The sequence below is a fragment of the Hibiscus syriacus genome, unplaced genomic scaffold (assembly GCF_006381635.1).
Source record: "Hibiscus syriacus cultivar Baekdansim isolate YM2019G1 unplaced genomic scaffold, ASM638163v2 tig00113124_pilon, whole genome shotgun sequence".
Lineage (NCBI taxonomy): Eukaryota > Viridiplantae > Streptophyta > Magnoliopsida > Malvales > Malvaceae > Hibiscus > Hibiscus syriacus.
Window position 1 is genome coordinate 3,956,959 of NW_024063444.1, and position 27,300 is coordinate 3,984,258.

General features: G+C 35.3%; 3 protein-coding genes across 3 annotated transcripts; 1 reads left to right on the plus strand and 2 right to left on the minus strand.

Annotated features, from left to right (window-relative positions):
* Window positions 1–2,471, minus strand: LOC120185574 (transcription factor bHLH68-like). The gene is made up of 8 exons (XM_039189749.1): window positions 2,173–2,471; window positions 1,795–2,092; window positions 1,626–1,706; window positions 1,338–1,403; window positions 932–997; window positions 709–765; window positions 588–629; window positions 1–338 (listed from the first exon to the last, which is right to left on the minus strand). Exons 1-8 carry the CDS (start codon window positions 2,304–2,306, stop codon window positions 180–182), a joined length of 903 nt encoding a protein of 300 aa, XP_039045680.1. The 5' UTR covers window positions 2,307–2,471; the 3' UTR covers window positions 1–179.
* A 6,721-nt stretch (window positions 2,472–9,192) lies between these two features.
* LOC120185573 (peroxisome biogenesis protein 2-like) lies at window positions 9,193–12,867 on the minus strand. Its single transcript, XM_039189748.1, has 8 exons — window positions 12,554–12,867; window positions 11,938–12,054; window positions 11,683–11,836; window positions 11,309–11,445; window positions 11,106–11,206; window positions 10,652–10,769; window positions 9,732–9,898; window positions 9,193–9,356 (listed from the first exon to the last, which is right to left on the minus strand). The coding sequence occupies exons 1-8, from the start codon at window positions 12,668–12,670 to the stop codon at window positions 9,227–9,229; spliced, it is 1,041 nt and encodes a 346-aa protein (XP_039045679.1). The 5' UTR covers window positions 12,671–12,867; the 3' UTR covers window positions 9,193–9,226.
* A 759-nt stretch (window positions 12,868–13,626) lies between these two features.
* On the plus strand, window positions 13,627–15,623 carry LOC120185853. The gene is made up of 2 exons (XM_039189954.1): window positions 13,627–13,939; window positions 15,079–15,623. Exons 1-2 carry the CDS (start codon window positions 13,627–13,629, stop codon window positions 15,621–15,623), a joined length of 858 nt encoding a protein of 285 aa, XP_039045885.1.
* Window positions 15,624–27,300: the final 11,677 nt, after the last annotated feature.

Below are 27,300 nucleotides of genomic sequence, written 5' to 3' on the forward strand. Positions count from 1 at the left end.
ATACAAGCTATCCTACATCAATAATAATAATAATAAAGGGAAAAAATAGAAGAACAATTAATATTAGCTACTTCGGAATGCAACAGCATCATGAATAATCAGCCTTGTGATTTTCAGCAGAGTGACTGCTCATGATGCTATATCATTCCATCCACTTCCATGGCCCATCAAACCATACTTTAATCTTGATTAGCTACCAAATACATAAACATATCCTTAAAAGCCGCCGCCGAAAGCCGGTCGCAACCATTGTCGCTCTTAACTTGTTGGGTGCAAGATACAGGAACCAAGCACAGCCCTCTACTCCTCAAGTCCTTTGCCTTTTGCTCTTGCTTCTCCTGTTATTATTATCATAATTATCAAACGGATAAACAATTTTAAAATTTAAATAAAGTTATAATAATAGCAGTAATGGTGATGATGATGATTCATGCTTATGAACACTTTTTCTTTTTTTTTTGTTCTCTTTTTAGATTACTTATGCAGTTCTAAATTATACTTTTGATCATTACTTTCATTCACTTAAATGTGTTTTGAATTATGCCTGCTTTGCCTTTGTGAGTTGATTGATCCAATAAAGTTTTTACCTGTTCTTCATCTTCAACAAATGCAGAACTTTCTCCATGAACCTTTAATTATAAAAAAATGCCAATTAATTAATTAAATATAATTGCATTGGGAAATGGGGGTGGGGGTGTGGGTACTTACATATTGTTGTTTTCTCATATTTGGAGTTGCAGAACCCAAGTAAGGGGAGCTGAGAGCCTGCATTTTTTATGACTTCCATAACTAAAGATGTATATGTATCTGTATATATATATATATATATATATATATATTCATGCTTGCTTTTCTTCACACTGATTTCTATAGAGAGCATGAAGAGAATATAAAAAATAAAATAAACATGGCGATGTTGAAGAAACATCACCTCAATTTGACCCTGAAGGAATCTTATATATCCAATAGCTTCTAACAACACAGAAGCTGTGTCAGTCTGAAAAAAAAAACACAAATAATCTTTCTCAGGTACCCTTTAAATGTTTGATGTTAAAAGCCAAAAAACCAGAATGAAAAAAGTAAAAAAGAAAAAAAGAAGTTTTTTTACTGGGTTGAAACACATTTTTTGGACGTTAAAAACAACACTATAAAAAGACGGGAGGGAAAGCTTGAATGCCATTGATCAGTGTACTGCACACTGTACATGTAAAATAAAAAGAAAAAGGAAAAAAATCGTTATATGGGTTTTATCATAGAATAAAACTGCTTCTGCAAAATGTACTATATATTTATTATACTTGACTGATGAAGAAGGTTAAGGGAATATTTGTGTTTACCTTTCCAAATGGAGAAATTAACTGGTGGAGTGCTGTTATTCTATCGCCTAGCTTCTCCTTTCTCACCTGGATTTATATTATACCATACAAAATACACTGATTAATGTTGTTTATTATTTGAATTCATTATTTTGGCAAAATGGGTCTGAAAAAGAATATGAAATGGTCGAAAACAGACAACCAAGAACGACATATATATGCCATTAAAGTTGTTAGGCAGACAACACAGAAAATAACAAGCACCCAGAATTAAAAGAGAAAGTAAGAAAGATTCTGTGTGTTTTATACTTTCAAAGGCGGTTGGCTTGAAGACGGCTGAACCCTAGCCTTCTTCCACGCCCCAGCTGTGCTGCTGCCTTTGCTATTACACTGCCAAAACACAGATATAAAAGAAAACAGCTTTAACATTATATATATATACATATATTATTAATGCATTGAAAATGATCAATTTTACCTCAGAAGTATTAGACTTGGATCCATCAGCCGCCGCCGCCGTGTTGTTATAAGAGAAGTCCAGCATATTGCTGCTTGAACTAGTGATACAAGACCTGGGGCTTGGGGAAGAAGAAATTGCCATGATTTGAGACCAAGCGGCTTCTGTAGGCGGCAGCGGCCTAGGTGGTTGAAATTGTTCATTAGCATGATGATCGTACAAGTAGCTATGTTGAGTAATAATCTCTTGCTTTACTTCAACAACGGGCTGAAAATGACTAGGACCGCCGTACCTTTCCCCTTCTCCGGTGAATCCACCACTACCAAACACCAAAACCCCATGACTAACACAAGCATATAATACAGAAAAAACGAGTTAAGAGATTAAAACAAAGCTCACAGGAGTAGCTGGCTCCATGACTGAGGAAGCTCTTGGTTATCAGGCAAAGGAGGAGATCCAACAACAGATTGAGGGAAGATAGATGGTGGTGGATGCAAATGTATGCTCCACCAGCTAGGGTTTCCTGCCATCATTTGTTTACAAAAATATTTTAAAAAATAAAACTTCACTTCAATTTCATGTGCCACTTATCCTTCAAAACAAGAAAAAGCAAAGATCTTTCTCTCTTCACTATGCTGAGTTTCCTTTTTTTATACACACAACCAAACAGGCCTTCGTTAAAAAAAAGCTTTATCAACAGTCCCTCGGCTCTTTTGTTTTCTTTCTCAAATGAGGGTTGAGGCGCCTTTGCTCCTTTTTCCATTCGTTCTTTCATTTGTTTAGTATTCTTTTTTATTCTTTGCTTTTGCTTTATTATAAAGTGGGGGTGTAGTTAAAAAAGGTAGTGAACAGTATTTTCAGTCCTTAAACTATTGGGGCATCTACCACCTTATTTCCTTGATTTGGGGTGCTCTCTACTTTGGGATTGTTTTGATTTTTTTTGGGTCTTTTAGTGCTAGGGTTAGGGTATATAATGATTATTTTCCTGATTTGTTAAAACAATAATTGCAATATGAGTCATGATAACATGGAAATGGGTGCATAAATATCTATATTTGTATTTATGTGATAAATGATCTATATTAGCAAAAACTCTAAGATATTACTATGAGAAAAAACAATTTCCAAGATAATGTCATGTTAACATTTTTTTTTAAATAAGGTGAAGTGAACAGTGCTCTCGAAAAGACAAATGGACAATTGGACGTCTTCATAAAAATGCATGAAACAATTGGGTGAATTCTAAATGGCACGACGACCTGTAGCGTTGCTGGTTTGCGAACATGCATACATCATGAACGAGTTGTCGACGGATTCATGCATCTTCTCAAAATATCTTGATGGTCCAAACGTCTTCTTATTGTGTAACGCCTCGAATCTCATATCAGTAGTTCGGATCAACCCGAGATCTTTAATTTGAGCCCAAAAGACCTATTAGAATAGATTGGACCAAATTAAGTTGAAAGTGAGCTTGAGTTGAGCCCAAGAATTAGGGAATGATGATGATTTTAATATTAGATAAAAGAAGAGTGACCATAAGTGTAATTTACCCATTACTTGAATCAAATGATGAAAACCCTTTTACTTTAAGGTGATTCACGTGCATCAAACCCACCAAACATTCTTTCTTTCTCTTCATATTTTTCTCTCTTCTTCTTCTCTCAAGTTTAAGACAAAGGAGGAAACTATAAGAATTTCAAGTTTAGTTTGGTTAAACCAAGGTAAGAGTCTTAATCCCGACCCTTCAAGCTTCGATTTAAGCAACATATCTCAAGTTTTGATTTTGGTTTTATAAAATGGATTTTAGGAAGGTTTAAGGGAATCAAGTGATCTAACCTTGTTTTTAGTATATTTAAGTTATTATATATAGTGTTCTTAACTCTAACATAACCCCTAGACAAATTAATAACTCATTTTCTTGCTTTTATTTAAAGAAGGAAGTGGGAGAAAACTCTAAAGCTAGAGGAAAAGAGAAACTGATCATTGGTTGATTTCAGGGAGATTTTAGCAGCTAGGACACAAAGTAACACATTTCACAATTATTTCATATAATTTGTGGGTCATTAGAAATGCATTCTAGCTTAAGAGTTGAGTTTGAAGCATGTTGAGAAATTTCATGGTAAATACCATGTTTTAGAGTTTTAACATGTTTTAAAGCCTTATTTATGACCCCTTTTTATCACGTAAGACTTAATTAAATATTGGGAACCTCAATAGGACGATTTGGGTGAGTTTGAGTGTCCAATTTGTGTTTAAATAGGGCATTTTTTAGGGTGAGTATCGGTACTGGAAAAACAGTACCAATATTGTTCTTATGAGAGGCAAAAATCAAAGAGTTTATGAAGGCAATATCGATATCCCTTGAAGGAGTATCGATACTAGGATCCCGATTTTGAGACCCAAGGGGTTGGTATCGAAACCATTTTTCTAGTGTTCAATTTTGGTACCAATACTTATGAGAGTATCGATACCAAGGGTAGAGTATCAATACTACTCATTTTTCCTTTAATAAAATATAGCCGTAGAGTATCGATATCCTGAGAGGAATATCGATACTCTAGGGATAGTATCGATACCAAGAGGCTTGGTATCGATACTAGTGTACATTTTTGGACATGAAATTCAAGGTACTTTAAAATAGAGATGAGGTTTCTCAAAAGCTCTATGATTACTTTCAAATAAGACTATAAGTGAGAACAAGAATAATGTTTAATTACAACTAAAAACGAGATCAATTTTAGCATAAAACTAGCCTTGTTTGAATACTCGGGAAATGATCAGGACACCCGGGTTACTTTAGTAAGTGATAATAATATCGAGAAATAGATTCATTCTAGATATCCTTAGGTAGTGTGTGAGACACTTTAAACTGACTAACTAGTGTCGAGGTCTGACACTCGCGAGGAGTGGCTTAGTCGAGGGTGTTGTGTCCGATGTAGAGATTCTGGGTCTCATCCTCGGTAGACTAAAGGGGTGCGAGAGCTCTGAGATGCAGAACCCTCAGTTGCACCATAATGTCTACCATATAGTAAAGAGTGAGTATACGATTATACTCACTGTTGTAGTATACTTGATAGCTTGAGCATTTGATGAGCACGTTTAGTATGGCTTAGATGTTAGTGTGGCACTGGGTGAGCTCAACTTTTGGAATTTGTTTCCTTACGCAAATTAGTAGGTGGAGCAGTCGAGGAGCCTTTTGAGCAGCCGAGATCCAGACCGAGTTCAGAGCAGATTACGTCACGAGTATTTCTTTAGAGAGCATGTATATTTATAGACCTTGTATGGATGTTCAAGTTGTCACTTTATTTGAAAAGTTGGCTTGTATATTTTGATATATTTTTTTTACGAGTTCCCAATGTAAAACTTTATTTATAATTTATGGATGAATTTCTTTATTCAAAATGGTTTTAAAATGGTCGTTTTAATTGAGAAGTTAAGAAAAATTTTGAGTTGCCACTCAAGTGGTTCCGTGTGTCATTTCTAATCGGTCGACTGTGTATCATACTGATTTAGGGTATTACATACTATAACAATCACCCTATGCGAGTAAATAATTTTTCCAACCTTTTATATGAGACAATTTTTTCCAAAACATTATTTGGACAATTTTACCGACTTATATTACTTAAACTTTATTTATAGTATTTGGTCTTTAAATAAGGACAGATGTAAAATTTTATACTAGAGATACTAATTTAAAAAGTTAAATTTAAAATTTAAAGAATATAAAATTATAAAATTTTATAAGATGTAAAATTAAATCGTCAATAAAATATACAAATAATATATTTAATTTATATAAAAAAAAATTAAATTTACAAGGAGATATGATAATCCTCTAACACCTTAATCTATCATAACCTTTAAACCTAAACAATCACCTTTACCTTGCCTAGGTTTCATACCTTGCTAATAGTTATTGGTTTCTAAATTATTTTGCAATTATTAGCTCAATTCACCATACAAAATCAAAGCTTTTAAATATATGCATACATACTTTTATATAGGGAGAATCTAAGTACTCCAAATATTCTTAAAAGGATAATAATAATAATAAAATTATCAAAGTAAACATTATTGGAGAAAATTTTGGAACCGTCAAACCAATTGTTGCATTATGTTTTATCTTATTTTATTGTTTGGCATAGCTAGGTTGCACTTTATACACATGCTTCCAAGAAGAAAGCGGGGTTATTGCTGTTCATTAAATATCAATTTGGTCAACACATTTTCAACATTTGACTACTTAGTCCTCACATGATTAACTATCTCATCTTCACCAACTTTATTTATTTGACAAGTGCATATATACTTAGCCAAGTATTATGAGTCCAATTTATATGAAAACAAATATCACTATCATCTTTAATTTAGACCATAAACATCTTTAAAATAGTTGAAAGGATAATATTTTTATTCAGTTTATTTAATTTAACATGGAAACAAATAAATATATGTAAAGGTATATGCAACTCACCATCTTTTGAGAATTTTAGTGAAAACATTTAATGCCTTGGACTGTACAAATATTATACTCAGAACTGATTCAAGATCAAGAAGGCCCCATTTCAAACCAAATTATTTAGGGGGAAATCTAAAATTGATTCAATCAACATAAAAAATAGGGTAAATTATACATTATTTAGTACTTAAACTATTAGTTTTGGTCCATTTTAGTACCTAAACTTCCTTTTTTTTTTCAAAATCATACATAACGTTTAGTTTTTGCTTCATTTTAGTACCCCTGTCGTTAAAAACATAACCGACGGACTGACGACGCATAGCTCCAGTGGACGGATGACCGATCCGAACGGTGCACCACGAGAGAATGATGAGTCGACCAACATAGTCCAATTTCAGGCCCATTGGACGATTGACGATGGAGATCAGAAGATGAAGAAATCGAAGAGTCCATCGTTAATTTGGAGAGATTGAATCATTCTCCGATGAAACGGAGGCCAAAATTATGTTAAAGGGGTCAAAAAGGTGAGAGTTGAAAAGTTATTAATGGCTGCCAACTGTAGATGCGGCAGCCGGTGAGCCCATCCGTTAAGTTATTAACGGCGGGTACCAAGGTATGATTTTGAAAAAAATTAAAAGTTTATGTACTAAAATGGATCAAAATGAATAATTTAGATACTAAACTCGTAATATACCCTAAAAATATGGCATTTGGTGTTCAATACAGGAAACTGGTACAAACGACAGCATAACAATAAAACGAAAATCTCGAAAATCAAAAACCTAAACAAAAGGAAATTGAAAAACCTAGAAACCTATCTGAAAAACAAAAACAAAAAAACAACTTCAGCAAACCAAACGATGATCACCTCCCGTCCGGAGAAGAAAGGTCATCGACTGATATTAAAATATAGTTGTAACATATAACAAACATATCTGACATGAAAAGAAATAAAACACCAAACTCCAAACTCAGCTCAATGCTGTTGAACTGTTAAACCGACAGTCTAAATATAACGTTGTTAAACCAGTTGGATAAAGCTTGTAAGGCTTAAACTGACCGATTAATCGATTAAGTCTGTAATTAGTGAGCAGGGTTGAATGATGATGATTGCCAAGTGGCATGGGGGTATTTTTGTAGCAAAGAAAGCCAGAGTTTCCCCCCAGTAATAATGTAGGGTAGAAAAAGAAATGCTGCTCTTTTGCCTTTACTCCCAGGCTTTGATCACTTTTCAATGCTGTTTTCCGTAATTAACGTACCATCATTTAGCAGCATTGCAGATACAATATTATAGAACCCCCCCCCAACCCCACAATAAAAAGCACATAAAAGAGTGATGATAAACCTATGATCCTTTGAATGTTAAGCTAAGCTTTGGCTACCTGGCTACGATGATTATGTTTGTCCACATTGATAAATGGACTGGACCACCTACTGCTTCTACATTATTATTATTAAGAATTTTGGTATCCGTTAGTTATAAGAATTCTAGTTACGTTTGAAGTCGAATGACACTTAAATCATTAAATAAGGTTCAAAGTTTTTTCTGTATTATATTTTTCATTTATAAGACTCGAATTCAAAATCGGTTCAATTCATGGCAGCTAGCTTATCTGAAAAAACATAAGTACATGACATGTATTGTTTCTTTGCTTATTTGTAAGAACATAAAGTCTCCATAATTGTGTTTTTTGGCTTGTTCTCCACCCTTAGTTAAGTAGTGTATGAAATGTTGTTTTGTGAGTGATAATGTTAATGAAATGGAAATGTCATATTCAAAAGTGTGGTGGGCTTGAATTACGAGCAGAAGCAGAGTCAATATTTGTTGAATCAAACTCAATAATTGACCCAAAGAAATGAAAGACAAGGAAATTCAAACCTTGGGGTAGATAATACAGCTCTCTGCCTGAAGTTCAATAGGAGCAAAGTGTTACGTGAAGCAGAGAAATGGAAGAAGGGGGGGGAAAAAGAGAAGGGGGGGGGGGCTGTTATGCTTGTGAACCCTTTACCTTTAGGCTCAATGGCAGCTGCTGCCTTTTCTATCCTCTACAAGGACCTACCTTCTTCATCCTTTTTACTTACTCTATATATATAGATAGATAGATTTTATATTATTATTATATATTTGAATTTTTCTTGTCAAAGTTGACATTCATCTAACTCTTCCATAAATCTTTTTACTTTTTACACGATATGAACTATGACATGGGCATAGGAACAAAATACAAAAAAATATCTAAAATATACACTAATATAAAATTTTCAGAGCTAGCATCTAATTACATAGTGCAAAATAATTGGATGAGGGGAAATTAAAAGTTGAGGTTAACAATGAGAAATGAAAAGATACTCGGTAGAAAAAAAAATAACTTTATAATTTCAATTTAATTTTACATCATTTTAGGATCGTTCAATCAGAGAAAATCAAAAGTTGGGATTATATGTGGAAAATGAAAAGATACTCATCGAAAAAAATACAAAGAGTTAACCTCAACCTTTGATTTTTCCTAATCCAACGATTTTAAAAGGGTATAAAACTTGGTTTTACACTAGGTGTAAATAGATCTCTCTCTCTCTCTCTCTATATATATATATATATATATATATATATATGGTAATAAGATGGAATTTGTATTCCAGCTTGAAAGATATATTCATATTCCAGCTTGAAAGAGGCCGTCATTTGAATTACTTGAACAAAGATTCATAACAATAATCTGGAATGAAAGGAAAAACAAGCCTCTGAGGAATCTCCGTTCCTGTAGCTGAAAAAGAAAATTTCGTTATTAATCTTACAGTTGACAAAAGAATCATTAATCTCCCCACCCACTGAATTAGGGTACAATTTCCCTTTTTTTTAAACGAAAAAAGCTTTATTTTCTAAAATAGTTTGTATGCCACATTGAGCGTTTCTGTTATACAGATTTCTAAAAGGTATACAGCGCTCTTATCCACCCTTTTTTTTCCGCTTTTACCCCTTTCCTATTAAAGCTACTGACTGCGAGGTTTATGCTCAACAACATTGCCGTACTGCTGCATCGCCACGACAGGCTCGCTGCATCTGGAACACCGGAATGAGGGAACCGCGGCACATCGTGTTCTAAGGCAGTAGTAGCAATACCTGTGAATATCAAATTGTATCCAACTATAAGTAAGCGATATATGAAAATTGTTCTTAAAACACTGAAGCACCGGAGCTGTTTGAAATTCAAATGCATTTCATGGAAACTGCTGTCAAGAGTAGTATTCAAATGATGTACCAAGATTCACAGTGGCAACATGAACATGTCAATATTTTAGGAAGCTCCGAATAATAAAACGCATTTAAAGCCAATTTATTCATAACTTCGGGCAATACGGGGCCTCATTTCTTTTCAAAATTAGGCCCCATAAAGTGGCAAAACAAAGTTCAAGTGTTCACGGCATCACCGTGATATAGTAGACGAAAAACTAGAAGGTTATATGAGAGGGGTAGGAGGGGATTTAGTTCACCTACCGATGCTGGCATGGGAGAGCGAGATAAGCGAGTGTTGGACTTGCCCGACAAATGGGACAAATAGAGTCATCCTCTTTAGAGCTTGAAGATTTGTCCTTTGAGAAAGGGTGAAGAAAACTTTTAACAGTTGATGAGTTAAGAAGAGGGAGAAGCAGCAACAGCATCTCCTGCATAATAGCGATGTAAATATAAGTACTAAAGTACATTCACTGCAGAAGAAAAAAGAAGTCATCTGGTAATCCATGTCAATCCAACCAGTCACAAAATAGATAGTAAAAGCTCGATCTTAGCCAAAATGCTGGGAAAGGTACAACATGTTAATAAAACAAAACAAAACTTCTATGCTAACTAGCTACGTTGGCATGGAACAGGAAAAAGAAGGATCGCATCATGTGCCATCGCTGAGGTAGACCCAAAATAGTAAACAATTGGGTTATTCTCCCTTTTTTTTTGTACACAGGCTATTATCCTATAAGATAAAGCCATTGGAGTTTAAAAACTTCATGAGAAAAATTACATGCTTTCGTCATCTCCCTAACCAAATTTGCTAAGTTAATAATAAAGGGTTGACTTTATTCTTCGAAGTTAAATGGAGTCATGCAAGACACATTAGCATACTTGTGAAGTTTTTAAACCCTGCTGTCGGGATAAAGGTTTCAGTCTAAAAAGATATTTTCCGGTTTTCCTTATTAGAACTCGTTATATGTTCATTTATCTGGAATGGTGTCTCCCATCTCTTCCTAGTAATATTTGTCTATTTCTCCACAATATGCACCTCACTTGATATCTTATACTCTGGTAACACAAGCCTATAGACAAATATTAATGTCCATCTTAAAAGTAAGTTTATGTACAAATCTACAAATTGAGCATTTAAATATACAAGGATTGAGATGCTGGCTTTAACAAGGAAAGATTACCGAGAACTCATTCCACACTAACTGGCGATTCATGTACTCAAAACTAACGGCTCGATTCATAACAGGGCTCGTGTAGACAAGCCTTGCTCTTAATGCTCTTTCAATAAGGCTTCTATACCTGCATTAAAACAAGAGGTGGAGTTAGATCAACCCTGCCAAAAGGCTATCAGAGAACAACAAGGTTTTACAAACCAGCTGAAAGTTCCCTAACCGTCAAGCATAACAAAATAAGGTAAATATATATCAAAGCAAAAACGGATGAAAAGATCAGTTTCATGCAGTGAAGATGACAAACGGAAAACTTGGGAATAGCAAGATAAATTACTATGCTTGCTAAAAGTGGTTCAACTCTCTGATGAGTTCATTTTCCTACACTATCAATGAGATTCAAATAAATATGAGCTTCAACATCTATAAGTCTACCTCTTACGAGTATAAACCCTTCAAGGCCTACCTTCCGGTGAAAAGAAATACGAGTAGGTTCCCAAACGATGCAGCCTTGTAAAGCCCTTCTATACGTTGCATCAAACCCCAAACTCGTTGTGCTAATGGCCTCTGAAGAAGAAAGGAAAATTCAGTGTTGACTTTAAACAGAGTCCAAATTCTTCCCAAGAGGAAGAACACACAGAAAAAGAAAAATGGAACTTAAATCAGCACCTGCTCAGAATCACCCCATCTGCGGAAAGCAGAGAATGACTGTAAACGGGCCCAAATGTACTGACCACCCACTGCAGCAATGCAATACCACATCTTCTGAGCAGCAGTTAACCCACGCCCTTCCAGACCTGTTCTTACTGCAGAAGGATACAACTCGGTTATCACACCATACGATTTATACGTAGACAAAGTGGGTTACTAACAATGCTCATACAAGAGCAAGACTCTCTTGTAGCTCAAAAAACATAGCATAAAAATTTTCAAAGATCTATGTATCTTCATCTACATGATAAACAAGTAAAAAAAACAAAGAATTGAAAGCCAACTCTTATCTTATGTAGTAGAATACGAAAGAGAAGTCCAGACCTTCTTACCATTTCCTCGTAATGCCATAGCACGTTCATCTCTATACCTCAGATTCATAATTGCAATTCCCGGAGTTGGCTTATCTACCCAGATTGAAAACCTCCAAATGAGGAACTCAAGGAAAGCATCGAGTTCTGGTTCATACTGAAATAACATTCCTGGCTAACCCCCAACAAAAAAGAGAAACAAGATCAGACAACTGCAAAGTGCAATTTCATTCTCTATACACCGTCAAATATGAATGTATTCAATAGCCATAAAACCTTCATCAAGGAGAAAACTTTAACCAGCTGTTCTTTCAACATGGCTGACATCTCAATATCCAATCTAGAAGCATCAAATTGATTAACTCTAGATATTGGTATCGGTAAAGCGGAATGCTGCAGTAATTTACCAAAATATGTTCATAAGATAACCAACAAAAGTTCAAATAACAACACAAATGGAGCAACCATGAAAAAATTCCCAGCTTGCAATTGGTTATTGATCTTAGTCTATACGCCAATGAACATAAAGACTAAAATTTATCATTAAAGCCTTCCATATATATAACTAGAGAACTAAAAGTTCATATATTTGTTTTCATCATGATAATGCAATTCCATTCGACTTTAGAAATTTTATTCCTTGATACCCAAAAACCATTCCCCTTACCTAAAAAGAAAATTAAAAACTTCCCAGAAAATTTCCAGATATCAATTCAGTAAAAACAAGATCCCCGAGGATTTTAAAGGGAAACTAGGGTGCCCTAAAACATAATATTTTGCAGATTGTTTTTAGGAAATCATCATTTAATCAAACAGATAAAAGAAGAATAAGAAAGGGGTAATTTCTTCTTCTGTTGAACTTTCAATTAAATTAACAACAACAAAAAATTACCTGGTGAGAAAGAGAAACAGAGTGCCAGTGAGGAAGCAGCCTTCGGTGAGAAGCAATCCAAGCATCTTCTTGTGGTGGTGGTGCAGCTGGGGATGGATTGCTTCTAACACTCATCATTATATGAGATTATAAAAATGGATTTCTTTCAAATTTTGCAATTTGATTCGATGAGATTTATCATTAATGTGTTGCTGGAGTCTTGAAGATGTGGTTCATTTACCCCCTTTTTCTGGGTTTCTGCCCTGTCTCGGAAAGTGCAGCTAAAATGCCTTGAGAGGTGGCCTTCAGTCGCACCTTGCTTGTTGACTTGTAACAGTAAAAGTACCTTAAAATCAAAATTTAACTACCCTCAATAAAGAGGCATAATATTAAAACAAAGTAAACTATAATAGTGACCACCCAACTATAGTTTCTTTTTATTTTAATCATTATTTTTGAATTTTTATCAATCTGGTCACCCAACTATTTAAATGCATTCAATCAGGCCACTTGTCGTTAGCAGTTAATGGAAGTGCTGATGTGAAAGTTAGAAAAATTAGTATAATTACATATTTGGTCACTCTTACTTATATATTCTATCAATTTGGTCCTAATTTTAATAAATAAAAATAAAATTAATCTTTTAATGGAATGGTGTCATATATCACTATTCTATTTCATGATTAAATTTAGGGTAATTTATGTCAAATCCCACTCATCTTTATGCTCGTGATCGAAAATGTCACTAACGTTTCAATTTTGCTAATTTTAGTACGGACGTTTATGTTTTACTCCAATTAAGCCACCCCGCCGTTAATCCGTTAACGACATGATGCATGGCATGGACGGGCCGTGACGGTGATGACGTGGATGCCTTACCAAAACGACGTTGTTTCAACATAACTATTTTGATGCTCAATAAAGATAAAACGACGTCGTTTTGCTTGAAAAACTTATTGAAATATTATGCTATTAGAGGGATTTAAACCCCAAACCCCTTAAAATTAAACTGAATGCTTAACCATTGAACTACATTATATTTTTCCGTTATCTTTTCTATAAAAGTTTTAAAAATTTTAAAACTCCAATTAATAATGTTTGAACCCCAAATAAAATTGTTACACGGTCGCACAGATAATGAGATAAAAAATTACTGGAATACCCGTATTAAGAGATGCCAACGTGTTGGGTTACCTCTGTATCCTCCTGAAGTGTGCCTGCAAGCACTGCATGAGAACCACAGTACCAGTGAAGCTAATAGATTGGATAAAGGACCTCATGATATTGTGCAGAATAATAGCTATGAGATACATGATGTCATATTTGACAGTTTAAAGGCCAATCAAAATGTGATGCCTTATGTTATTGAGCTTCCTGTTATATCTGCTAGCAGTATGCCGATGAAAGGTCTGTGTTCTTCTCAATATTGTGATTTCATGCCATCAACAATCCATCGCCAGAAGCGTCTTTGAGAATCATCAACCTTTTTCCCTGGTTATATCGGTGCTGTTAAAAATGAATGCTACAGCAATTGTATAAACTTCCGTGAAGCTTTTTTTATTTGTTTCATTCATTTCATGATTTGTTTGATGTGGATAGTCAATCGAACCTGGTGAGTGAAAGTTCATTTGCGGTTGAGATCATCGAAGGGTACGAGTCATGGATGTTTTTGGTCTGTTGTCTATGATTTTTTTTCTGTCAAACTGTTGAATGCGTGTATGCCAACATGAACTCCGAGGTATACAAATGCATTCGAGATATTATAACTTTTAGAATAATTATGAACTTCCAGCATGGACTCTCCAGAACAAATGGTTTTCTATTTGATGCATTGTGTATGCCTTAACTGAAATGCTTATTTGTGTTGGGGTTGTTGACGAGGGAAACACAGTTCTATTTCATTGCTAAGTTTCAAAATCTTTGTTTCTATTCAAGCTTATTTGTGTTGGGGTTGTTGACGAGGGAAACACAGTTCTATTTCATTGCTAAGTTTCAAAATCTTTGTTTCTATTCAAGCAAGAGTTACTCAAGTTAAGCATTAGAATATTCGAATTTGATTTGTTCAAATTATTGAAATGACCAAGACGAACTTCCCCATTGCGTTGTAGTAATTCTTTGATCACAACGAAAAGAGCATTACCTTGATAACTCAAGGTAGAATTCAGAAGCCCACCAATACCCTCAAGGTTATCATATTCCAATTCTATTCGTCTATATCCAAGTCTCTATGCACGTCGAAACGCATCACATATCGCCCACAACCTTGCATTCAACACTGAACAATTACTTGTACTTCGAGAGGAGCCAAAGAGCCAGTCACCTTGATCCAAATGAAATACACAACCTACAACAGCTTGGTCATCAACTATATCCACCGCAGCATCAGTGAATAGAATTATGAATAACACCTTCAATTTCTTTCGTTTAATCCATACTCGGTTTCAGGGACTGAGTTATTCATTAGCTCGGGGGCAGTTGGTGTTACGTTGTTTTCACCGCCAATCTCTTCGATCATGGCAGATCCGATAGTCTCCGTTGCTACTTAGGTACTTTCCACTGGAGTGGCCGTATTGAATCATCACCGCCGTCGACATTGGAGTTCCATTGGGAAAAAGAACACATATTTCACGTTATTGCGAAAGTTTACGACGATAACAAATGCCCCAGTCGCAAATTCTACAATACCTTTGAAAACGATGATGATTTAACTCCACCTCCAGTGCCTCCCAACACGGTAAAGAAAAAACGACGATGCAAAAAAAGGAAAACGACGCTGAAAAACCAGATGAGCACCACGTCGGTCAAGAGCGGATTCTTTACCAGAGGAAGCTTTGAAGACTATGGTATTAACGACAGAGAAACAGAAACCCTTGTTTCATCTTCGAGGACCTTCTCCACTGATTCCCCCTTAGAGATGTTCAACACCGACTTAAAAATTATACCAGAAACAAAGCCTACGAGGCAAAGCAAGAAGAAACCAAAGAAAATTAAGAAGATACCGTGCACGGTGAATGACAGAGTGAGGGAGAGTTTTGTGGTGGTGAAGAAATGTGAGTTTTGTGGTGGTAAATCTCCAACTTTTCTCAGGTAATACAGATGCTACGTGGACTAAATAACTTTAAAAAAGTCGTCCACGTCATCACTGTCACGACATTGGCCCGCCATGTCATCTGTCGTTAACAGATTAACGGCGGGTGGCTTAATTGGAGTAAAACATAAACGTCTGTGCTAAAATTGGCAAAATTGAAACGTCAGTGGCATTTTCGATCCCGAGCATAAAGATGAGTGGTATTTGACATAGATTACCCTTGAATTTATTTATTTATTTTAATTTAATTTTTACGATCTAACAAACATGAAGAATGGTTAGAAATGGTAGTGGCAGAGGTTGATGACGTTCTCGGTGTCGTTTACTCACCTCCCATCATCTCTAATATCTCCAAATTCTTCGCCTCACTCCTCTTCTTCCCTTTGAAGAGATGAGATTTCACGTTTCTTTGCGTCAGCATCTCCATTGAAGAGTTGAGTTTAGGTAATTCAATAAAGGAGGCAATTCCTAAAGTTTTAAAGAAAGAGTGTCAACGAATGATGGACTAAGGGAATTGAGGAACACCTATTATAATTAACCTCACATGATCACTCAGGAATTTTATCTTTAAACCGATATTTTCAATGTTGCCTATCTAAAGGAGTTTGTGAAGCTTGAACATATGGAATATTCATAAAACCAAAATAGAAGTACTCTAAAAGGTCTAGTAATTGAATATGTTGGTTGCATAATTTTGTCATCATCCGGTTGGAATGTTAAGCTGACATAGAGAAGCATGTCACCGTGTTCACAAGGACCAAGAAAGGAACAACATCTTGAGGGAGAGAACCATAGAAAAATTAAGAAGCCAACCTAAAATCAACCTGCCAAATCTTTACACTTGTCAAAGAATCATAACTTTGAAAGATTAAAAGCGTAATTAATTCTTTTGATATCTAATGAATTTTTATTTTATGATTTGTCTCAATTGTGAACCCTAAAGTAAGAGCAACATTTTTCAAAATTCTTTCATCAAATATTTTTCAAAGTTCTTTCATCAAACATTTTTCAAAACTTTTTCATTAATCTTTTTTAACTTTTGAAAATAAAAAATTAGGAAGAAAAACATTTTCAAATAAGATAATCTCTTTATAGTATATCTTAAAGATTAGCAAATGTCTCTCAGGCATAGAGCTTAAAATTAGAATTTAGGGCAAAGAGAAGCAACCTTGGGGGGCAAAGTTTGTCAAGGCGTGAGAATATGCTACTGGGAGCTAAGAATTAAGAAGGTACCTTGATGAGAGAAAATGAAGAAGATTTAGTCAAGAAGATAATAGGGACTTCTTGAGCATCTATTTGTGGCCATTGATCAAGAGTTGTACATCAACACCATTGATAGGCATTTTACATGAACATGAATATGTGCATCATTCATTATTTCATCAAAGCAAGGAAAGGATCTTTTATTTCTCCTCTCATAAGGATGTCTTTAAAATCTATTTTAAGAAATCATTTTGTCTTTCTTAAGATTGTTTTCCTAGAGACTTCAACTTGTTTGTGTCGTCCAGGGGAGTCAACTAGCCTTTCTTAGGATCATTTCTCTAGAAATTCGTTTTTGTCTTTCTTAAGATTGTTTCCCTAGAAACTTAAACCTTACTATCTCGTGCAGAGGAGTCAACTAGTCCTTCTTAGAATCATTTCTCTAGAAATTTGTTTTATTCTTTCTTAAGATTGTTTCCCTAGAAACATCAACCTTGTCTTTCATAAGACTGTTTCTCTAGAAACCAACTTTTTTCTATTTAGGATTGTTTCTTTGAAAATCCTGATTTTTCTTTTTTAAAGACCTTTCCACACTCTTCAATGAGTAAAGATAAATGAATCACATTATTTCATTCATGAGAGCATTATTCAGATAACAAATATATTGCACTTTCAAGATGAGCATTTTTACAGATTTTTTAAGAAAACTAAAAATTTATGGCAAGAAAACCTCATGAAGAGAAATTCAAATTTAAAGATGGAGGATATCAAACAAAAGTAATTAGTTCATAACCTCCAAGATAGAGAAGGTGAAAAGTCACGAGATTCAAGGCAGAGCTTAATATATGATCTCTCCTAGAGAGCAATAGAGTAGATCTTTCTTTTAGATTTGATGTTTCCTGAAGAGTAGTGAAGCAAATCGACCTCGATTTAATCTTCCATGAAGAACAGTGAAGTAAATCAACATTTCCAGATCTAATCTACCTTGAAGAGCAACATAGCAGATCCTTTTTTCATATTTGATATTCTCTAAAAAGCATTGGAGCAAATCAATCTCGATTCAATCTTCCCTAAAAACAGTGAAGTGAATCTAAGTTTCCATAGCTAATATATCCTGAAGAGTAGCGGAACAAATCCTTTTTTCATATTTGATCTTCAAAAATCTCTCTTAAAATATTATTTATTTTGAGTCTCACGTGAGACAATATCAAACTTCAAAGCATAGATGGAACCAGACAAAAACTCATTGTCTCTTCGTCTTTACCATATTCTTGTTAACACAAAATAATTAAAGATGAACAGTTATAGACACCCGTTTTTATCTAGATTTTAATTATCTTTTGTTTAGTTATTATTATTATTATTATATTAATATTTAATTATATTATTATTTTCTTATTATTATTATTATTTTGTAGGGCATTACAAAGACTTAACTATATACAAACTAAAATCCATTTACCCAAATAACCTAACCTGGGTCTAAAACCAAACCAAACCAAACCCTAATTCTAATCCTATCCTAAAACCCTAACCTAACTTAGCAATCTTTCACCGCCGCTAGTAGAGGAGAAGAGCAATCCGCCGTCGTAGAAGTAATCATCATCACCGTTCAAGCCATTTCTGTATCACCCCTAACTCATATTCGACTCGAATACAAGTTCGAGATGTCACATTGACTTTTCAAACTTGAATTCTAAAAAAAAATAATAGAGAAATTTAAAACTTTCATTAAAACAAAATACTTCATTTTCATAAAAGAGACCATTTAATACAAAATCGACCAGAGCATTCGTAATTAACCACTTATTACATACCAACAATCTATACACAACAAAATACCTACTTTGTCAATTACTTTTGATCTGATTTCTTAGTAATGTTGATGTTCGTGCCACTTCTATTCTGAATCTTCTTATTTATTGATACCTACGTGTAAATCACTTACACGCTAAGTCATAGACTTAGTGAGGCAATAAATGAATATGCAACAAGATCTTCATGAATATGCATTCTTAACATTTCCTTCATGACATTTCAATATGCATGTATATATTACACAATAACATATATAATCATATCATGCATGTACGAAACTTACCTTATTGTACCACTTTAACTTTACTTTGTATTTCAATTGCCCATGTATATTATTGAGAATAGAGGTATGTGAGTACATTGAGGTTGTGCACTAATGCTGTCACCACAGCTCGTATCAATTCCCTCATGGGGCACCGAACTTTAGTTCAGTATTCATCCCGAAGGACTGTTATATATGTCCCGTAGGACCACTACATCCCGAAGGACTACGTCCCGAAAGACTATTATACCCTCGACTCTTGGCATGCCAATTACACCTATAGCTCTCATATCGTATACCATGGGCATTATTCTTATATTTCATATGTTCATGTACTCATGTCATTTCTCTTGTGATCATGTAGCTCATGTCACTTACTTCATGTCATGTTCTCATATCACATATCATATCATAAGTGTATTTGAATCTATTCATATATATATACATCATTTATCTAATCACATGAACATATATATGCCTTATGCATGTATTACAATAATTATCATGTATGCATGTTCACAACTATTGTACTATGAAAATCAATATAGGGATTAGACTTATCACAAGTCTTATTCCATTATATTATACATATAGTATGCACTCACCTTAGCTTTGCTTTGATTCGATTCTAATCCTTTGATCATTCCAGAATAAGCTTACTTTTAGTATCTACATAATCACACATGGATCTATATTAGTATTATAGCTAATATACTCTAATGGTTCACTCTTTAGATTAAGATAAATGCCAATTTCCTCTTTTAATGAAGGTATGCATCGATGCACTACTTGTGCATCGGTGCATAAAATGCATTCGATGTTTTATTATTAATAGAATGCATCGATGCATGCCTTATGCATCGATGCACTAATTGCATTTGATCTTTTTATTTTAAAAGAGTGCATTGATGCACTACCTGTGCATCGATACACCTTCAAACAATTTCTGGGTTTTAACCTTGATGAATCGATGCACTATGAATATGCATCGATGCACTATGAATATGCATCGATGCACTCTGCCCAGAATCCTCTTTTTGAACCCGAAAATTCATTCATTTTGTATTAAATCCTTCATGTTTAATCCCCTTTTTCATTCTTAACTCTAGTACACATCCTTAAACCAATTTATACTCATTTATTTCATCTTAAACCTCCAAATCCTATCCCTCATATGTAATTCAAGAATTACATCAATAATTCAACATGTTTGAATTCCACTTTTAACACTTCGTATATCTTAACTAGATTGATGACAAGTCAAATTTAACTTTCAATTCTAGTTATGAACTCTATTCCAAGATTTCATTTAAGAACTTCAAATCTTAAATCTCTCCTAACTCCATCATCCTTTGATGTTAAGATAACTTAAGCTTTCCTTAAGCTTAATTATCATCTAATAATCAAAAACCAATCTTAAATTTAACAAGAAACTTAATAATCAGAAATCTTACCTTTGCTTTGGTTCACACGCACAAGGAAGAAAGAAGAAGAAGAGAACTCTGGAAGCCTTGGGTGTTTTCTCCCCTTCCACCCACGTGTATCCTTATATATACTTATCCTTTCTTTAATTATTTTTCCTTGCAATTACTCTATTGTCCTTCCATTCCTTATTCCTTTCAATTCCATCCTACACAATAATTTACATGTAAATCTTTATACTATTCATTCATTTTATTTTAACCACCAAATTCTGAGACTTTACAATTTAGTCACTAATCCGGTATTGAGGATGTTACAACTCTCCCCCCTTAAGAAAATTCATCCTCGAATTTTTATTATGAAAAGAGGTAGGGGTACTTAATCCTCATGTCCTCTTCACATTCCCATGTTGTTTCCTCTACTTTGTGATTCCTCCACAAGAGTTTAACCAATGGAATAGTCTTGTTCCTTAGTTGCTTGACTTCGTGAGCTAATATTTGAACAGGTTCTTCCTCATAATTTAAATCTGGTCGAACTTCAATTTCTTCAGTAGTCACAATGTGGGATGGATCAGATCGATATTTCCTAAGCATTGAGACATGAAAGATATTGTGTATTTTTTCCATTTCAGGTGGAAAAATTAGCTGATATGCTACTGGTCATACTCTCTTAGTAATCTCGTAAGGTCCAATGAATCGAGGACTCAACTTTCCTTTCCGTCCAAACCTCAATACTTTCTTCCACGAAGACACTTTCAAGAACACTTTATCTCCGACTTGAAATTCAATCTCTCTTTTTTAAATCAGCATACGATTTCTGTCTATCAGCTGCATCTTTCAGATTATTCTGAATTACTTGAACATTTTCTTCCGTATTCTGAATCAACTCAGGACCAATAACTTCTCGATCCTTAAGTTCATACCAGTTCAAGGGCGTACGACATCTTCTTTCGTATAGAGCTTCATAGGGAGCCATTTTGATGCTTGACTGATAACTATTGTTGTACGCAAATTCAGCAAGTGGTAAATACCTTTCCCACTATCCTTTGAATTTAATGAAACAAGCTCTTAGAATATCCTCTAAAATTTGAATAGTTCGCTCAGATTGACCATCGGTTTGAGGATAAAACGATGTATTGAAGTTCAACCGAGTTCCCAATGCTCCATGTAATGACTTCCAAAACCGTGATGTGAATCTAGGATCTCGATCAAAAACTATGAAAATAGGTACACCATGCAAATGTATAATCTCTTTAATATACAGTTCCACATACTTATCCATGGAGAAATCAGTTCGTACCGGAATAAAATGGGCTGACTTAGTCAATCTATCTACGATTACCCAGATTGAATCATTTTTGTTCGGAGTTAAAGGAAAACCCGTCACAAAATCCATCGTTACGTTTTCCCATTTCTATTGAGGAATTGAAATTGGTTGTAACAATCCTGACGGAACATGATGCTCAACTTTGACTTGTTGACAAGTCAAACACTTTGATACAAATTTCGTAATGTCTTTCTTCATTCCCGGCCACCAATATCGACTCTTGAGATCCATGTACATTTTGTTTCCTCCCGGATGCATTGTCAATGGACTACAATGATCTTCCGTTAATAAATCATTCTTTAATTCATCATCATCCGGAATTACCAATCTTTCTCGATAATACAATTTCTCATCAGACTTAATCTCATAATCTGTACCCTCTCCATTCCTTATCTGTTGTATCTTCTTTAAACACTTTCCATCATTAGCTTGCAATTCTTTAATTCAATCTAGCCATGCTGGCTTGACAGTCAGTTCTGCACATATTGCACCATCTTCTCTTAACGATAATCTAGCATCAAGAGCTCGCAAAGCTGCAAACGTCTTTCTACTCAAGGCATCAGCTACCACATTTGCCTTTCCGGGATGGAAATCAATCACAACATCATAATCCTTGAGAAATTCCACCCATCTTCTTTGTCTTAAATTCAACTCTTTATGAGTCATCAAGTATTTTAAGCTCTTGTGATCCGTATACATGTAGCATTTTCACCATACAAGTAATGACACCAGATCTTTAAAGAAAACACTACTGCCACTATCTCTAGGTCGTGTGTTTGATAATTCTTCTCGTGCGGTTTTAGTTGTCTCGAATCATAGGCCACCACCTTGCCTTCTTGCATTAATACGCATCCCAAACCACTATGAGACGCATCACTATACACTATAAAGTTCTTGCCAAACTCAGGTTGAACTAACACTGAAGCTTCTGTAAGAATTTTCTTTAACTTTTCAAAACTCTCTTGACATTCTTGAGTCCAAATAAATTTTACTTCCTTTTTCAACAGTTTAGTTAGGGGTAATGCTATGATCGAAAAGTTTTTAACGAACCTTCGATAATAACCAGCTAACCCCAGAAAACTTCTAACTTCTGATACATTCTTTGGAACTTCCCACTCCAGAATAACTTTAATATTTTTTTGGATCCACTCGAACTCCTTCTGTAGAAATTTTATGTCCAAGGAATGTCACTTCATTCAACCAAAATTCACATTTAGAAAATTTAGCATAAAGTTTCTTGTTCTAAATACCGTTTTTGAAATGTCTTTCTCTTGAATCTTTAATTGATGATAACCTGAACGTAGATCAACTTTTGAGAACACTGAAGCTTCCTTTAATTGATCAAATAAATCATCAATTCAGGGAAGTGGATACTTGTTCTTGATGGTCACTTTATTGAGCTGCCTGTAATCGATACAAAGACACATTGATCCATCTTTCTTTTTAACAAATAGAACTGGAGCTCCCCAAGGCGATACACTTGGTCTAATAAACCCTTTGTCTAGTAACTCCTGTAATTGAATCTTTAATTCTTGCAACTCTTTTGGAGCCATCCTGTATGATGCCATTGCAATGGGCGTTGTTTCGTGTATTATCTCAATATGAAATTCTACCTCTCTGTCCGGAGGTAAACCTGACAACTCTGCAGGAAATACATCGGGAAATTCTCTGACTATAGGAATTCCTTCAATCCTTTTCTCCTTGGTTCTAACATCCATCACATTATCAATGAACCCTTGACATCCTTGTAGCAATAACTTCTTCACCAATATTACTGAAATTACATTTGCCAATGTATTCCATCCTTCACTAAATACCACCACATCTACCCCTTCTGGACTTCTCAGCGTTACTCTTTTCAATCTACAATCGACATTAGCGTAATAACGATATAACTAATCCATTCCCAGTATCACTTCAAATTCGTCGAAAGGTAATTCCATCAGATTAGCAGGGAATTCAATTCCTTGAATTCGTATGGGACATCCTCGACTCACCATATTTACCCGAGCACTGTGTCCTAAAGGATTCATCACTATCACCTCATTGCTAGTAGTTTCTAACGGAAAGTTCAATTCTCCCACTAACTTACTTGTAATGTATGAATATATAGACCCCGTATCAATCAATACAATAACACCTTTGTCAAACAATAGAAAGATACCTATTATAATATCTGGGTCAACACAATCCTCATTGGTCTTGAGGCTGCACACTCGAGCAGTGGAGTGTATCTCCTGTTGAGCAAAGGATTCCGATTGGCTTCTTCCTCTGCCTCTACCTCTTCCTCTCTGGCCTGCAGAAATAGATCTCCCTGGCTGTATAAATTCACTGGTTAACATTGGATAATCCTGAATAAAATGCCCAGCGTCTCCACATCTAAAGCAGACTCCAGAAATCATCCGGCATATCCCTGAATGATTCTTTCCATAATGTGGACATTGTCTGGCTTGACTCTGATTAGATCTCCCAGCTCCAGATCCCACTGACTGAGTTTGTCTATCTCTCATATAATTTGATCCTTTAGCAGAGGATGCCACTGACTCTGATCTAACTTGGGGTCAAAAACCAACATCTCTGCCCCTTTTTGATGGTGCGAAACTCGAAGAAGCACCCGTTCTTTTGACTGTATGAGCTCTCAAATTTTCAAACCTCTCGTTCTGAGCTCTTTCCAGAGCCTTGGCACGATTGACTACCTCTTGAAACGAGGATAAATTCAAGACAATTAACATTTCCTTCAACCGAGGACGTAACCCCTCTACAAACCACTCACAAGTATCCTTCTCTGTAGGAACTAGCTCGGCAGCAAAGCGGCTTATTGAATTCACACTCGTACTCATATACAGTGTGATTCCATTGCTTCAGATTCATGAACTCTTGCTTCATTTGACGAACAAATTGATCTCCGATGTACTTATGCTTGAATTCTTCTAAAAACAATGACCAAGTTACTTGGGCGTTAGACATCCTCAATGTAACATTGGTCCACCATATCCTTACTTGTCATCTCAACAAGGAAATTACTCCATTCAGCTTCTCAGCATCGGAACAATGAAGTCCCGTAAGCATGACCTTCACGTCATTAAGCCAAAGGTCCGCAATAACAGGACATTCATCGGCTTCCCCTCTAAACTCTAGAGCTCCTAATCCCTTCAACTCTTTCGTAACATTCATTTTTGGAGTTAAAGTAACAGGAGGTTGGAAACGTGTCAATACCGCGTCTAACGTTCTAAACAATATATCTTGATCATTTACAGGCATTCCAGAGGATGTCTGTTCTTCACTCTGCCTGGCCAGGTCAGGTGAATTACTGCTTTCAGTGGGTCTATCATCTCTCACTTCATTCCTAGAACTACCTCGTACGGACATCTATAAAAATACAACCATATAGTTCTATTAGCAAAACAACATACTTATTATTCCATCAGATCAGAAGTTTCCACTATTTTGTTGGTATGTATACATTATCAGACACTCTAGACTCCGGTTTATGCCGAGAATCGACTAAACCGTAGCTCTGATACCATTAAATATAACACCCTAACTCATATTCAACCCGAATACAAGTCTGAGATGTCACATTGACTTTTCAAACTTGAATTCTAAAAAAAATAATAGAGAAATTTAAAACTTTCATTAAAACAAAATACTTTAATTTACATAAAAAAAACCACTTAATACAAAATCGATCAGAGCATTCGTAATTAACCACTTATTACATACCAACACTCTATACACTCTATACTCTTTCCCCAACATGCGGACATATGCATTAAAAACTTCAAATGATATTCCTAGGGCTATTTCCTGGAAGAGGAAACGTCTGTTGGATTGGGAAGACTTAATACCATATGCGATAATAAATAATGTAAGTTAACACAAATACTATCATATATAAACAAGTTATTAATAGTAGACGTTTAACTTTGTTTGAGTTTTTATATTTTTAGGAGGCCAACACTCCATTACAGAGACTGACACCCACGGAGGCTGAGCTTGCCACTGATTGGTGACAAGCTAGTCAGCGTTTTTTTGATGGCACGAATGATGAGCAGCCTCAACTTCCTCCACTTCGAGAGCCATCACCTCACCCAGAGCCATCACCTGATCGACCCGACAATACACCTCTACAACGAGAGCCATCACCTATCCCGTCACATCATCGAGCCTCTTCTCCACCATCACCTCATGATAGGCGACCGGCAAAGATGCCACGACTTCTATCTCCCAGTTCTCCACCTCCACGGGATGAGTCAAGGGAGTTACGTGATGAGGTCAATGCCTTGCGTGAGGAGATCGGTACTCTACGTGATAACGATGGTGCATGGCGTGTGGAGGTGTCTACTTTACGTGGTGAGGTTGTCGCTCTACGTGAGATGGTAGTATCGCTGCAGAATGAGGTTCATACTCTACGCAACGAGGTAAGTTTAAGATTTTCCATATTTAACTTGATGATAAATTTACTCGTAATTTCACTTAGATTAACCATTTCACTTAGATTGCTTAGTAAATTTATTCGGTTGCTGCCAATACTGCTAAACTATTTATTCTTTAACACTGTGAAGTTAGTATTTGTCTTTTGTTTTGTCTTTTGGTTGAAGTAAATTTATTCGGTTGCTGCCAATTCTGCTAAACTGTGTATTCTTTAACACTGTGAAGTTAGTATTTGTCTTTGTTTTGTCTTTTGGTTGAAAGTAAATTTGTTCGGTTGCTGCCAATTCTGCTAAACTGTGTATTCTTTAACACTGTGAAGTTAGTATTTGTCTTTGTTTTGTCTTTTGGTTGAAAGTAAATTTGTTCGGTTGCTGCCAATTCTGCTAAACTGTGTATTCTTTAATACTCTGAAGTTAGTATTTGTCTTTGTTTTGTCTTTTGGTTAAAGTAATGCAATCCATTCAAGTTTCAATTTGTAGAAGAAGAAATAGTTTACTTGCGAAACTTAAAATCGCAACGTGAAAAATGACTATCGCAACGCGAAATGAAATTCGCAACGCGAAATGAAAATCGCAACGCGAAATGAAAATCGCAACGACAAAATCGCAACGTGAAACCAAAATCGCAACGCGAAACTATAATCGCAACGCGAAACTATAATCGCGTTGCGATTTTCATTTCGCATTGCGATTCTCTCGTTGCGATTTTCATTTCGCGTTGCGATAGTCATTTTTCACGTTGCGATTTTAAGTTCCAGAAACTATTCTTCTTCTGCAAATTGAAACTTGAATGAATTGCATTACTTCAACCAATAGACAAAGACAAATACTAACTTGACAGTGTTGCAAGTTTGAAACATATTTGTCTTTGTTATCTGATGCATTTTGTGAACTATGATAGAATAATGACTTGGATGAATACAATGCAAGTTTGAAACATATTTGTCTTTGTTTTTACTATTTAAATATCATGTCTGTTTATTTACTGATTTTTGTATCTAATTATTTAGCGGCCCGATAAGGTGGATTCTTTACGTCGGGTTTTTCTTGCACGACGGAGTTCACGCATCAGACGAAGTGCACGTGCTATTAAGTCTCCGTACACCCCAATAGTGCGAAGAGACCGCAAGAAGAAGTCCGACTCGCCTGTCATCCTTCAAGAGTCCACTCCTATCGTTGAAGAGGCCCCTATCATTCCTCGAGAGTCCTCTCCCACCGT

What these genes read in the sequence shown, in the direction of transcription:
- LOC120185574 (XM_039189749.1), bottom strand. Translation starts at nt 2,306, where the DNA reads ATGATGGCAGGAAACCCTAGCTGGTGGAGCATACATTTGCATCCACCA. An exon ending in CCAAGTCTAATACTTCTGAG is followed by an intron (nt 1,707 to 1,794) that starts GTAAAATTGATC and finishes GTGTTTTGGCAG; the next exon opens with TGTAATAGCAAAGGCAGCAG. An exon ending in TCCTTCAGGGTCAAATTGAG is followed by an intron (nt 766 to 931) that starts GTGATGTTTCTT and finishes TAAAAAATGCAG; the next exon opens with GCTCTCAGCTCCCCTTACTT.
- LOC120185573 (XM_039189748.1), bottom strand. Translation starts at nt 12,670, where the DNA reads ATGATGAGTGTTAGAAGCAATCCATCCCCAGCTGCACCACCACCACAA. An exon ending in AAGTTTTCTCCTTGATGAAG is followed by an intron (nt 11,837 to 11,937) that starts GTTTTATGGCTA and finishes GTTGGGGGTTAG; the next exon opens with CCAGGAATGTTATTTCAGTA. An exon ending in GTATTTCTTTTCACCGGAAG is followed by an intron (nt 10,770 to 11,105) that starts GTAGGCCTTGAA and finishes GTTTTAATGCAG; the next exon opens with GTATAGAAGCCTTATTGAAA.
- LOC120185853 (XM_039189954.1), top strand. Translation starts at nt 13,627, where the DNA reads ATGTTTGAACCCCAAATAAAATTGTTACACGGTCGCACAGATAATGAG. An exon ending in TAGCAGTATGCCGATGAAAG is followed by an intron (nt 13,940 to 15,078) that starts GTCTGTGTTCTT and finishes GTTGCTACTTAG; the next exon opens with GTACTTTCCACTGGAGTGGC.